Source organism: Petaurus breviceps, unplaced genomic scaffold (assembly GCF_028583685.1).
Source record: "Petaurus breviceps papuanus isolate PSGF00001 unplaced genomic scaffold, PetGlider_PUasm1.0 191, whole genome shotgun sequence".
Classification (NCBI taxonomy): domain Eukaryota; kingdom Metazoa; phylum Chordata; class Mammalia; order Diprotodontia; family Petauridae; genus Petaurus; species Petaurus breviceps.
This window is the reverse complement of record NW_027185811.1, coordinates 2,313,665-2,328,283: the sequence shown is the minus strand read 5'-3', so window position 1 is coordinate 2,328,283 and position 14,619 is coordinate 2,313,665. Positions and strand designations below refer to the sequence as shown.

The window sequence follows — 14,619 nt, the reverse complement described above, 5'->3', positions numbered from 1 at the left end:
GGAGTAACATTTTTTCCTTGTTTTAAAACTAATGCCTCTTCACTAGATAGGTTCTCATTCAAATCACTCAGACTTTAGTATTTAAAGAGACGCAACTTTTAGGAGAATGCACCCACACCGGCAGTACCTTCTTAACAGTTATTTAGTATCATACGATCTCCCACATTCAACTAGAACCACTTTTTCTTTTTCTTGTTTTTTTGTTTTTTGTTTTTTGGAGGGCAGCTGGGGTTAAGTGACTGGCCCAAAGTCACACGGCTAGCTTGTGTGTTAAGTATCTGGGGCCACATTTGAACGCAGGTCCTCCTGACTCCAGGACCGGTGCTCTATTCACTGTGCCACCTAGCCGCCCCAGAACCACTTTCTTTTTAAAGATGCCTATGACCATAGGAATGAAAAGTGCTTTCTTCCTATCACCAAATACTTTCAGCATTGAATAGCTGACTTACAGCTCTTTTCTCCATAGGAAGATAGCACAGTTAACTACTCCTATTTAATCACTGCCCCAGTTTGTAGCAATCAGGGTACAGTATTACCTGGAGTTTATATAGGACTTTTCTCTGTAAGAGTTCCTAGTACTTTCCTATAGCTCAGGGTGTTCTGACTTGTCTATATGCCACATGGGTCAATGTCTAGTCTGTATATATGATTGCTGCTGCTGCTTCCAGTTCTTTGTCTTTGACCCAGTTAGCCTTTTCCCTAATCACTCCCATATCAATTTGGATAACAGTGAACATAATCAATACCCAGAAGTCACTGTTGCCATGGTGAACCTACACTCTTCCTTTTTCTCTTTTGTTTGGCAAAACAATCTTTAAGACAATACTTACATTAAATATTATTTTCTTTACTTTTACAACAGTAGGTAAGAGACTGTATTATAAACCTTGCTTTACATATTGTGAAAGCACAACAAAGTTTTAATGACCTCATCAGTTCACACAGTTAAGAGTAGAACTGTAATTAAAAACTTCAAATTCTGACTTCCAGGGGAATATTCTATACAGCCTAGAAATAAAAAAATTCCAAAACAAAATGTGTTTCTTTGTGGAAAAAGAAAAGACCATAGGTTCACAAATCTAGAAAGGAAAGAAAGGAGGAAAGACAAAAGAAATAAGCATTTATATAGCACCTACTATGTGCCAAACTGTTACTTCATTTCATCTTTGCAACCACCTTGGGAGATAGGTACTATTATTATCCTCACTTTACAATTAAGGAAACAGAGGTAAACAAGGTTTAAATGACTTGCCCAGGGTCACACAGCTAGTAAGTGTCTGATGTTGGATTTGAACTCAGGTTTTCCTGACTCCAGGCCCAGCCTTCTATCCAATGCACCACTAGCGACTCAAGCACCTCAGAGACCAGTTTACTAATTTTGAAGAGAAGGAAACTGAAGCCCAGAGAGATTAGCTGAAGGTCACACAGATAGAATTTGAGACCTAGTCTTCTGACTCCAAAGTCAGTGCTCTTTTCACTATACCATGCCTAATCCTTCTCTGTCATCATTCTGTTGACTTGAGAGAAATGATATTAATTTTTGTATCCCACTATTCCAAACTCCAAAACATAGAAAACACTTGGGGATTAAGTGAAGTAATAAATAAGTACATAACCACTGCTCATAAATAATGTCACATACATATGAATGACAACCGATATTATTGGGTATTTACTTCTTTTTCCAATAGATTTTAATGATGGATTTATATGGATCCATCACCATACACTCTTCCTATTCCCCTTGTGATCATGTTACACACTTTCAAAAATATTAGCTGGAGAAAGAATGCGTTGTATGGTCACAGAAAAGTAGAAAACTAATTGGCCCTTATAAAGATTGAACCTGTGACCTTTACATGATTAATAATTTCTCTAAATAAATGATCTAACGAACCACAGAATGTTGATAAATGCTTCCAAATCCTTAAGAGGAAATATGTGTGTATATATATATGTATATAATTTTTTCTTTAATTGCAAAAAAAATTGCAATTACGGTATGTTAAGCCCCCAATATAAAAATCCTAAATACAGTAATAGACAACCAAGGAATGGCTTTGGGATAACAAGAAACATTTTTCTTGACAAATAACTTTTATTTTAATTACATAAATTTCCATAGACAAAGAACACTCGGTGATCGAAAGTGTCTTCAACAAACATCTATTATGCAACCAGTTATTTTTAGCTGATTATGGCTACAAAGTGAGCTTGTTTCTTACCAGAGCTGGGATGAAAAATCAGTAATGGTTCATAAAGCAAGCAGTAAATGCTAACAGTGCTAAGTAGCACTAGTAGCTTTAAATAGGATTCACATCCCTAGATTATGTTCTATTTACATTTTAGGAGGCTTTAGACTTTGGCCTGAAAGCACAGACAGCTGGGCTGCTTCAATCTAGTCTGAATACAGAACCCCAAGTTTGAGAATAGAGTCAAAAATCAAGGACTAATGTGGTCATGGTGAAGGGCATCCACATATAACCTATCCTATCTCTATGGAAAGTCCCAAAGCAAGGGGAAAGCTCCAGCCAAATTCATTTCATAGGAATGTTGGAGAAGTAGAAAGAAAAGTTTCTGCTCTGGATGGGGACTAAAGGGCCTGGAGGAATAGGGCTGGGCTGAGAAACCCGCTCATCCTGAGATACTTCCCTCCCTGAGCAAAGGGTATTTCAAGTACATCTTAGTGAGAACAACTATTATTGCCAGGATTTTTTATAGCTGGGGTATCACTAACCAAATCCTGGTGGATGAATGGAGATAGGAGGTGACACAGTCCTTGGGCCATCATGAAGCAACAACTGAGGCCATCATCTCTGGGCAGAAGACAATGTAGTTTCCTATTTTAACTAGTTATTTTTGATAACTTGGAATTAAGGTCAGTTCCCTTAGCATCTAAGAAGCCTAATTATTGAGGAGGATGTTAAACTCCAGAGCAGAGGTGTCAAACTTCCACTACTAGATTAAAATGTAACTGGGAAATGTTCAATAAATTTTTTTTATATCTGTATTTAATTTATTTAGAATTTATGAAATAAGCACGTACATAACATAGTAGAAAAAAGATTGCACAAGAAACTAAATCTACAATCTACAACTTGCTATTCTTTTTTTTTCATTTTTCAAATGCTTTAACTTCTGATTTACATCATTAATTTCCGCCAGATTTTGAGTTACAAATTTTCACCCCATTTTCCCCCTACCCACCACCCCACAGGATATCCTCTCCTCCAATCTGCTCTCTTCCCATATCTTCTCCCATACCCCCTTTGACTTTTCCAGCAGGGCATGGTGGATCTCTATGCCCCAGTGCCTGTATATCTTATTTCCCAATTACATGTAAAGTAGTATTAATAATCATATATATATATATATATAAAATTTTAAACATTTGATTTTAAAACTTTGAATTCCAGATTCATGCCCTTCCTCACTTGTCACCCACCCTTACTGGGAAAACAAGCAGTTCAGTATAGGTTGTACATGTGTAGCTAATGCAAAACATTAACATAGAAGATACATTGTAAAAGACTAACTATATTTCCCTCCCTCCCTCCTATCCCACCACCCACTTGTTCTATTCTCTACTTTGATCCTGTCCTTTTTAAAAAGTGAGTGCTTCCAACTTCCCTCCCCCCCCCCACCCTCCCCTCCCTCCCATCATCCCCCCTCTCATCCCCTTCCCCCCTATTCTCCTGTAGGGTGAGATACCCTATTTAGTGTGTATGTCATTCCCTCCCTAAGCCAAATTAAATGAGAATAAGGTTGACCCATTCATTCCCTTTTGCCTTCCAATTCTTCCCCTCCATTGTAACCATTTTCCCTTGCCTGTTCTATATGAGATAGTTTACCTCATTCTGTCTCTCTCCATCTCCTCTCGTTATATTACTCTCTCACCTCTTAATTTCACCTTTTAAGTATCATCCCTTCCTATTAAATTGGTCCTGTGCCCTCTATGTATACCTGTAAACATATATACACACATTCACATATGTATTCATATGCCTGTATACCTTCCAATATAGACATATATGTTTCTATTCCCTTTAACTATTTTCATACTGAGAAAAGTTTCATAAGTTACAATTATTGTTTTTCATGTAGGAATGTTAATAGTTTAACTTTGTAAGTGGCTTATGATTTCTTTTCCCTGTTTACTTTCTCAAGCTTCTCGTATCTGAATGTCAAATTTTCTATACAACTCTGTTTTTTTCATTAAGTCCTCTATTCCACTGAATGACCATATTTTCCCCTGAAACATGATAGTTTTGCTGGGTAAAAACTTTAATTTTTAAAATTTAAATTTAGACTCAATTCTTGCTATGTTCAGATTTTCATCTAAGATGTTACTAAGATCATGATTAGGAATAATCTTTGTGAGTTAGCATATTCCTATCTAGTAGCAACACACTGATACTGACAAATTCAAGGACGTTAAATTAGTGTTGTTGAGATTAAGGACCCAAATCTTTGAGTGTTTAAGAGAAATTCCAGTAAAGACTCCATGTTATTTGTCCTTCTATTCTCTGACTGGACTTAAGTCAAGGAGAAAAGATTCATCATCTAGTTTGTGCTTAGTCTCTGCCTGGCCCACAGTTCATACAGAGAACCTATTTCGTGGATTAAGAAACTTCATCGTGAGACTTGAGATATAATGGTTTGGAAAGTTTCCTTAGCTTCTCCTGGGTTTGAAGTCCACAACTCTGTAGGGGAGTGAGGGCCGTTGGAGGCAGGTGAATTGGCCTTGGATATGGGATCTGATAATGCAATCCTATTTCAATTCTTGCTGTACATTCATTTATATATTGTTTAATTAGTTCTGAATCCATAAGATTTTTCTTTTTCTGGAACAACATTCTGGCTTCATTTATAATGTATTGCTTTTCTCTGAGAGTGTCCTCCATCTGCCCTGAAGCTGCACGCCATCTCTTTGTGATCCTGAAAATTCTGTGGTATAGACTGAGAATTTCCTGTCGTGTTGCTGTTGTCATCTTTAATTTTAAGGGGCAGAAGAGGAAGTGATGGCTGGGTTGGGCAAAATTTCTTTGGGCTTATGTTCTCAGCATCTCTTTCTGTATCCACAAAGAATTTGTGTGCCAGGCACCATACTAAGTGCTGGAACTATGGCAGAGTAGACAACACTGGAGTTAGGAGTGCATCTGTAGATAGCTTGTTTCTTTCCTTGAGAATCTCCTTTTCATCATGGAAATAGCATTTCTTATGTGGCCAGTAATACTTCTTGAACTTACTGTATCCATCACACCTGCCTTCCCCCCCCCCCCCACACACACACAGTTCGAAGGAGAAGAGGACAGAGTGTCAGGAGTCCTGAGGAGCAGACCTATAGCTAAAAATCTTATGGAAATGAATGTTGAAAGCTAAGAATTAATTAATTAATTAAAAAAAACTTGAACTAAGGAATAGAAGAGAATCCACTTACATCATCTCCTACTCCCCTCCTCACATTCACAGAAAAACAGAGATTAAAAATGGAAAAAATTTATTCAGAAGGGCTCCAGGAGGGAGTCATTCTTTCCTGAATCATTGGGATACATTTTTCCTCTCAGAGTTTTCTTCAACCCATCCTGAGTCAAGACATTGTAATGTAGAGACATAGGCCAGTAGTTGGTCTTCAGGATCCATCTCTTTCTGAGTTCCCATGAAAGGATCCATGTGCACTGGGGATACTGACTGTAGCCTGTTGCCATTGTTCATGTTTGAGTTAACAGAGGAGAAAGTGGGCCAGTACCCTGCAAGGTCTATAACATCCTGACTGGGGCCAAAGGGCATGGTTGGTGAACAAATGTAAGGAAGAAGTCCAGATTTATGCAATTCCTGCCCAAGGGCTGGAGGTTGTTGCTGCCATTAACAGTCACAGGCATAGTTGATGGGCTCCTTGGAGACCTGGGGAAGGACCCAAGGAGTCAGGGATATCTTATCCATAACTTGACAAGCACCTTCTCCTAGGCCAACTGTGTAACCTCTAGAAGCATTTTCAGAGGAGATCTTACTGGCACAGAATTTTAAAGGTGTCAGGCACCTGGCATGTCTGAATTTCCATCTGTAGCAGCAAGCACCCCAGCGTCCCCAGGGTGGCTGCCAACACAGGTTCTTATATCTGCTTTGCTAAAGGAAAACAACTCAAAATCGGTTAACAAGCTTACTTTAATCAGTCAAATATATATCGTTTACTTATTAGTTCAGGGGAAAAAGGTCAGCACCCCAAACTTCAGAGTATACAGACAGAATTATCAAGACAGAGAAACAGATCAAGTAGACAGGTTTCCAAACTGTCCAACCATTACATCCATACCAAATCAACATCTGGGTTTTTCAAAGCCGGGGGGCTCTCAACAACAGCTTCCCAGAGTCTCATCTGATCAAATCACAGAACACTTCTCAAAGTGAGCCCCCTCAATAAAATTTTAAAAATACAATATAACACAGATAATACATTAATGTGTGGCTTTCTAAATCAATATAGCTGCAGAGATCCATTTCAATTTGAACTGGATACTACTGCTCTAAAGCAGGGATTATTTTTTTTTAAAGCAATTGGGGTTAAGTAACTTGCTCAATACAAAACAAAATAACAGCCAGTTATTTTGTGTGGGTGCCAAGTATCTGAGGTTGGAACCAATCCCGGGTCTCCCGACACCGGGGCTGGTGCTCTTACTTACTGTGCCACCTGGCCGCCCCTGAAGCAGGGATTCTTAACCTGGGGTCCATGAATCCCCAAGGAATCCATGGATAGATTTCAGGGGGGCCATGAAGTTGGATAAGAAAAAAAAACTATCTTTGATATTTCACTAATCTTTAACTTAAATTTGGCATTTCCTTTAATTATTTTAAACATTATGCTGAGAAGGGGTCTGTAGGTTTTAACAGACTGCTAAAAGCGTCCATGACACAAAAAAAAATAAGGACTCCTGCCCTAGAACAAAGAGGGCTTGAAGCAAACCCACCCCAAACCCTCAAAGTATCAGAACAAAATGTGAGAGCTAGGAGGGAAGCTGGAGATCATCTAGTCCAACTCCATTTTACAGAAGACCTCAGAAGGAAGCAGACTGCTCACGCTCACAGAGGAACGACCATTTAGCTTCTGCTCCCAAGGCTTAGGATGAGGCTGACACATAGTAGGTGTTTAATAAATGTTAACTGGCTAAGCTGAGTTTAATAAATGTTTACTGGCTAAGCTGAGTTGAAGTCAAAGGGAGGCCAAATCTGATAAACACACAGGCTGTTATAAAGACCACCTTACCCAACTCCCATATTTGGCAAAGATGGAAACAGACTTAGCGTCAGAGCAGAGACTAGAACCCAGGGTTCCTGACTCTCAGTTTAATTTCTTTCAGCCTGAACTTGGGGCTTCTGAAATATTCTTTCTTCCTCATCCATCTTCTTCCCAGACAAGCTGACACCCAGATCAGAGCTCTTTTTGTAGTCTTCTGTGGTCTCCATCAGTTGGTTGCTTGGCTGTCAGATGCCTACCTCTGCATTGGTGTTCCTCTAGGAACCACATGACCACACCTCCCTCTACTCTTCAGGGCAGGGGTTTTGATTAAATCGATACTGCCAAATGCTTCCAGGAAGAGTTCGTCAATCTACTTCCCTAAGCCTCCACTCATCATCCTTGTAACCTTCCAAACCAAACTAAACCTAACCCAACCCTTCCTGGTCACCACTTCTTTTTATGTGTCCCTCCCCTTACTAAAATGAAAGTTCTTGAAAGTCAGAGACTGCCCAGAGGGGAGAATTTGGGAAAGTCCCTTAGAAAAGCAGGATTTCATCTGTGTCTTAAAGCGATCCAGGAGGCAGGGACAAAGAGAGAGAGCATTCCTTACATGCTCTGGTGCCTGCAATGCTCTTCCCTCATCTCCTCCTGGCTTTCCTGGCTTCCTCCAAGTCTCAGCTAATTGTACCTTCTACAAGAAGCATTTCCTAATTCTTCCTAATTCTAATGACCTCTGCCGATTACTTCCAATTTATTCTGTCTATAGCCTGTCTGTATATACCTGTTTGCATGTCATCTCTCCCATCAGAATGTGCTCCCTGAGAGCATGGATGTTCACACAATGTGCCACAGTGCCTGGCACAGAAAGTGCTTAATGTTTACTGACTGAAATGATGTGTCTTGTTTAGAGAACAGCAAATAGGCTAGTACAGCTTCATCACAGGGAAAAGTGTAAGAAGACAGGGAAGGGAAGAAGGAAGCAGGCTGTGAAGAGCTTTAAAGATGACAACAAGATTCTATTTGATCCTGGAGGTTAGCTCATCAAACACACAGCTGGATGATATAGTATTTGTGCCTTCTTGGCACCTACTAGATTTGACATTACGAGTTCCTAAGGAGATGAGACTATGCTTCTAGACAACTTCATTCTTGGCAGGGCTCTGCACACAACCGGCACTCAAATGTGTTGAATAAAACAGTAGCTACTGCTGAGCCAGCCACCACTCCAGTTCCCTTCTACAACATATAATATTTGGGTGTGGTGTTCTATTTTACAATGGTAAAGACATACTTAGGGGGAAAATGACTCAATTTTAAATTTGGAATCTCTTATAGATCAAAAATGGACCTTAGAAGCTAAGGATCATTAGAGATTGAGGATTGTTTTCAAAACAAGAGAATCAGAAACCATACTTAAATAATCACAATTTACCATATATTAGTAACCTTTGTTATTTTCTAAAGAGAAACAAAGCAACTTTATCTTTCTTAAGATTTTTGTGACTCTTCTATATTAATTAGGCTCATGATATACTTTTAACTCTCGGCACTAACACCTGGGCAGAAGACGAAAGATTTTCTGGGAAAGCTGACTGATTAAAAGTATTCTTATTTAGAACCTGGCATCACTACAAAATACTATATAAACATGAGCAATTATTATCATGAGAAAAAAAATAAACTAACCCTGGAGATTACAATTAAGGAATAACTGGCTTTACTTATTAATTGCTACAATACCTTAAAAATAAATGATTACTATACCTTTGTTGCTTTAGGAAGAGAACTTTCCGTATAGCTAGCAGCTTTGGATTCAGGTCTTTGCTGCTTGATATGTATAGGCTTTTGGATTTCACTTTCACTCTGGGAGTTACCTAGTTCAATTATAGAGGACAGGAAATAAAAAGTTTTTATTTTTATTCCTCACTGGGTTTTTCATGTAAATTTTATTTTTATTCCTTTTTTCAACTAATAAACATTTTTTCTCTCCCTCTCATCTGCCTCCTCCCTAATTGGAAAGAAAAAAGACAAAAATCCTTGTAACAAATGTGCATAATCAAGCAAAACAAATTCCCACATGTTCAAAAATGTGTCTTGAGTCTACCACTTCTCTGCCAGGAGGTGGGGAGCATGCTCCATCATCAGTTATTTGTAATGTGTCTGGTCAATGCAATCATCAGGGTTAAGACTTTCAAAGCTGTACAGTTTTTGTTACTTAATTATTCTGCGTCTACTTCCTTTATTCTGCATTAGTTCATACACATCTCTTTCTAAGCTTCATTAAAACTACCCCCTTCATTGTTTTTAAATTTTTTTTAATTAACAAAAATTCATTTTCTTTCCCTTCCAATTGCATTGCTCAGAGTTTTTAAGTCTTTCAAAGCTTTTGTTTTTCGTTTTTTTTTTTTTAAATGTTGCTGCTATTATATAAACTGTTCTCACTTCATCTTCCATTGGTTTATACAAGTTTTCCTAGGTTTCTCTTAAACGGTTCCTTTCATTTTTTTTTTTTTTTGCTTTTTTGGAGGGGAGAAGGCAGGGTAATTGGGGTTAAGTGACTTGCCCAAGGTCACATGGTTAGTAAGTTTTGAGTATCTGAGTCTGCATTTGAACTCAGGTCCTCCTGATTCCAGAGCTGGTACAGTGAATAGAGTAATTCACTGTACCACCTAACTGCCCCACCCCCCCTTCATTATTTCTTATAGCACAATAGCATTCCATTCCATTCAGATGTCATAATTTCTTCAACCATTCCCACAATGATTGATGACCTTTGCACCCTCAAAAAGAAAAAGAACTGCTATAATTATTTTTATACACATGGGTCCCTTTCCTCTTTCTTTGAATTTTTTTTGGGATCTAGGTCTAGTACTGCTAGGTTAAAGGGTATGAACAATTTAGTAATTTTGAAGCAGAGTTCCAACTTGCTTTCCAGAATGACTAAAAACAATTCACAGACCCACCAACAATGCATTAATGTGCCTTTTTCCCTGAAGCCCCTCCAACATTTGCTAGCTTCCTTTTTTCATCATCGTTGACAGTCTAAGGTAGAGCCTTGGAGTTGCTTTAACTTTAATTTCTCTGATTACCAGTGATTAGGAACACATTTTCATACGGCTTTCTTCTTTTGAAAACTGCCTTTTCATATCCTTTGACCACTTATCAATTGGGTGAATGGTTATTATGAATTTTAATAAATTCCTTATATATCTTATAAATAAACTCTTTATCGGAGTAACTTGCTGCAAAGACTTTTTTTTTGCTGGTTGGTTTTTCTTCTAATTTTATTTAAATTTGTTTTGAGTAAAAACTTTTAAATTTTATCTAATCAAAACTGTCTCTTATCTCAGGATTCTCTCTATCCCTCATGGAATATTCTGTGTCCACTGTATTGATTAAACTAGGCAACTGATGTATTTTATACGTTGGAAACTCAGAATCGTGGAATAAAATAGAAACAGTAAGTCAAACCAGAATATTTTCATTTCTTGGAGTCTTTAGCTTCAGAATGACTCCAAACACACAAAAATCAGAACAGATTTAATTAGAATGGCACTGCAAGAACAAAAACCTTAAACTTGATTTGGAAGTGAGAGAATACATTTAGATAACTAAGGAAAAGATTAAAAACTATAAAACTGTATGTAACAATTTTCAAATGAAATATTTCTTGAAAAATTTTAAACAGAAAAATAATTTCATAATCAGGTTATCCTTAATCATCAAAATTTGGCACCAAAGAGGGAAGATTTTAATGATAATATCACTAAAAGTCTTTCTTTCATCCTTCAAGTCAAGCTAAATTTGAACAACTGTTCCCTATCTCATGGATTAAGCATGAGGTATTTTTCAGGCATTACTCCCTCTGATTCTGTTATTTGATCAACTAATTGCTGGTTGTAAGCAAGAGACCAGCTGCTACTTCCTGAAAGCTAACAAGTAATATGGATAATCCTGGCTCATGTATGGCACATAAAGCGAATACCTCACCCTCCAAACTGCAAGATCTAAGAGTGAATGCTTACAGGAGCCATCTTCAGTAATGTTGGAATGCAATGTCAGGCTGTTTTCAGTTGCTGGAATCTACAACAAAAGAAAATTATGAATCACATTAAAAATAAAGCAGGAACTGCTATTAAAACCTGCTGACTCCAGTAAGTCACTGACTGCCTGAGGGGAGTAACAGGCAACAGAACAGCTGAGCATTTAAATAAAAGGCAGCAAAATATATTTTATGAGGCCATTAATGTGCATTTCAATTACACAAGAAAGTTAGAAACAGATTGCATTCAGCTGCCAGAAGTGTACATCATCTCCCTCAGTAAAAGATCCTCTAAGCCACAACTCTATAAAGGGATGGAGTGAATAAGAAAGGCTACCAAAAGACTCAAAAAATGAGAATAAAATTATCCAATATCAAAATTATTTCTATTTGGGGGCAGCTAGGTGGTGCAGCGAATAGAACACTGGCCCTGGAGTCAGGAGGACCTGAGTTCAAATCCAGTCTCAGACACTTACTAGTCATGTGACCTTGGGCAAGTCACTTAACCCCAATTGCCCTACCCTCCCCCTTCCAAAAAAGCAAAAAAAAAAAAAATATATATATATATTCCTATTTGCTATTCCTAATTCCTCAACTATAATTAAAAGCATTCTTTTTTTAATCAAATGCTTTATTAACTTCTAATTTACATCATTCATTTCTGCAAGATTTTGAGTTACAAATTGTCTTCCCATTTTCCCCCTACCTACCACCCCAAAATAGCGATCCCACTGGATATCCCTTCCTCCAATCTGCTCTCTCCCATATCTTCTCCCATGCCCCCTCCAACTTTCCAGTAGGACACGGTGGATCTCTATGCCCCAGTGCCTGTATATCTTATTTCCCAGTTACATGTAAAATAATATTAATAATAGTATATATGTATATATATTTAAAACATTGATTTTAAAGCTTTAAATTCCAGATTCATTCCCTTCCTCCCTTGTCACCCTCCCTTACTAGGAAGATAAGCACTTCAATATAGGTTGTACATGTGCAGCTATGCAAAACATTTCCATAAGTGGATATATTGTAAAAAAGCATTCTTAAGAGAAAGAAATGTTACTATAGAATTAACAAGTTTACTATATCCCTTCAATGTTTTTGCTAGTTTATTCTAGATGAGAAGTTGCAGCTATTGACTGAGATGATCAGTTTGACATCTTATTAAAAAACAAGTATTTCTGCTTCTCAGATGTTATCTGCTCTAAACAACAAAACAGAATCATCCTTCAGCCTTTAACAAACTTAGCCTTAGACCTATGTTAAGGTCTAAGCATGTTAACTCCCCAAATCATGCTTTTCTACTCACATACAAAGGACTGAAATCTCAGGCAGGAGCCTAACTAAGAACAGGGCAGCACATCCTCAAATTTGGGAGATTTCCTAAACATCCTGATTACATTATAATACTTTGGTCATTGGAAGAAAACAACTGAAGAAACATAGAACTTCCAATGATTAGCTAGCTGAGAGTCAACCATGCCCCTTTTGCCTTTAAGACTAGAAGAGAAACACCTATTTGTGCTAACCACTTTACAAATATGATCTCATTAAATCCTCACAACAATCCTGGAAGGTACTGTCACTCCCATTAAGTGACTTGCTCAGAGTCACAAAACTGGTGTCTGAGGCTGGATTTGAACTCAGGTCTTCCTGATTTCAAGTCTAGCATTCTATATACTGAACCATCTAGCTGTTTATAAAAAGCAAATTGGACATACTCTATAGATAGACAGCGACCTTGAGGAGTGAGTTTTGAAGGAAGTTCTCAACTCCTGAGGACCTGACTGTAAGATGAGTACAGGAGGAGGAGGAAGGGAATTTCTCTTTCCTCCCCCACCATGAGTATCCTAACCATCTTCTGGGGTGCCCCTGTAGCACTGCACAGTGACTCTCATTCAGAATCTCCATCTTGGAGGATGTCGTGTTAGGGATCTGCTGGGGAAAATTTAGCACTAAAAAAAAAATTCAGACTCTAAACAGTCAGCTTTCTTTAAAGCAGACCAGCTGCTATGAGATAATTTTTCCATGGGTATATAGCTAAGTACAAACTTTGCCCATTACAAGTATGGAAGTTGATATGAACAGTATAGATGCTGCAAAGGTAGAATGCTGGTATCTAGCACGCACCTAGAGCGAAACAGAGAACTACTGAGTTAAAAGGGGGGCCACATGACTTCAGAGCTAAGGATATTGAGATACCCTCAGAGAGTCTCATACGTGTTAGTTGAGTTGTATTTTACTTTTGGACAGTTCTAGATCACTTGCTCTATTATGGCTTAAGTCCACACAGCTTGCCCAAGACCCTTATGGACTACAAATCCATAGGTTATGTTTTGCCTGATATCCTAGAAACCCCAGCTTACTGAAGCACAAACCATGGGCTTCATCCCCAACTGCTCACCGCCTCATTCCTACTTGCTTCAACTCTTCTTTCCCCACTAATTTGTCTCAGTCCATTATGCTCTCTGGAATGTCTATTTCATAATTTTTGCAAACTTTCCTTCATCATCACCCTTTTTATTTCTTCCTCCCTCCATCAATAAGACCTGGATCTCTCTTGATGACACTGTATTCTTGACCACCCTTTCCAACACTGGTTGTACTTTTTCATTCAATCCCCCTAGATCAGTGATCATGGTGGGTAGCTGGAATACCCATCTGTCCCCACTGTCACTTCCAGATTCTTCCTCTACCACTACCACTCAACAACTTCTCCTCCTTTGAAATTATGCTATTCAACTTTATCACCCACTCCAGATCCTGGTGGCTACTATCTACCAAGTCCTAGGATATCCTCCTTAAGTCCTGAATGAGTTCAGTTGGCCCAGTTTTTTTCTCTCCCTAATTCTAGCCCTCATACTAAGGGACTTCAATATACATATGGATACTCCCTCAATGCCCTAATTTTCCAGTTCTCCAATCTATTTATTGTCCATCTTCATGACCTAGTCCTCCACTCCAACCTAGCTATACATATGGTTATACCTTTGATCTTGTCATTACCCACAAATGTTTACAGTTATTCCTTTCACATCACAACTTTCCCTATCAAGGTTTTGATATATTGCAGGTTGGAATAAGTTAAATGGGAATTTTTTTGAGGTTTGTGGAAGCTGCAGACAATACACATAGGCCAGCAGATGACACAGACACACAGGCCGTGATCAAATACAAATGTATGTCACATAATCTTAATTGGGCCCTCACTGCAGTCAGGCAATTCTTTTATACTCCATGGCAATGCATCCTGCAGAAGCAAATGGCTGCAGGAAATGTGTTTGAATGTAGCCTGAGAGGAATTCAAAAATATTGCTTCCTGAACCCTTGAACCCCAATC

At 38.3% G+C, this 14,619-nt stretch overlaps 2 protein-coding genes across 3 annotated transcripts in view; both read right to left on the bottom strand.

The window, feature by feature from the left end:
* LIMA1 (LIM domain and actin binding 1) overlaps window positions 1-14,619 on the bottom strand; it is a 121,676-nt gene that overhangs the window by 7,874 nt on the left and 99,183 nt on the right. For both annotated transcript variants that reach the window (XM_069092569.1, XM_069092570.1), the window contains 2 exons: window positions 11,260-11,317; window positions 8,999-9,108 (listed from right to left, as the gene is read on the bottom strand). In XM_069092569.1, the coding sequence (XP_068948670.1) occupies window positions 8,999-9,108; window positions 11,260-11,317 (168 nt within the window). The remainder of the gene's footprint in view (window positions 1-8,998; window positions 9,109-11,259; window positions 11,318-14,619) is intronic.
* Window positions 3,749-8,988, bottom strand: LOC138164644 (LYR motif-containing protein 1-like). The gene has a single exon (XM_069092572.1). It carries the CDS (start codon window positions 4,989-4,991, stop codon window positions 4,623-4,625), a length of 369 nt encoding a protein of 122 aa, XP_068948673.1. The 5' UTR covers window positions 4,992-8,988; the 3' UTR covers window positions 3,749-4,622.

Bases quoted from the DNA above. Each gene is read 5' to 3' on its own strand.
- LOC138164644 (XM_069092572.1), bottom strand. From the start codon at position 4,991: ATGACAACAGCAACACGACAGGAAATTCTCAGTCTATACCACAGAATT.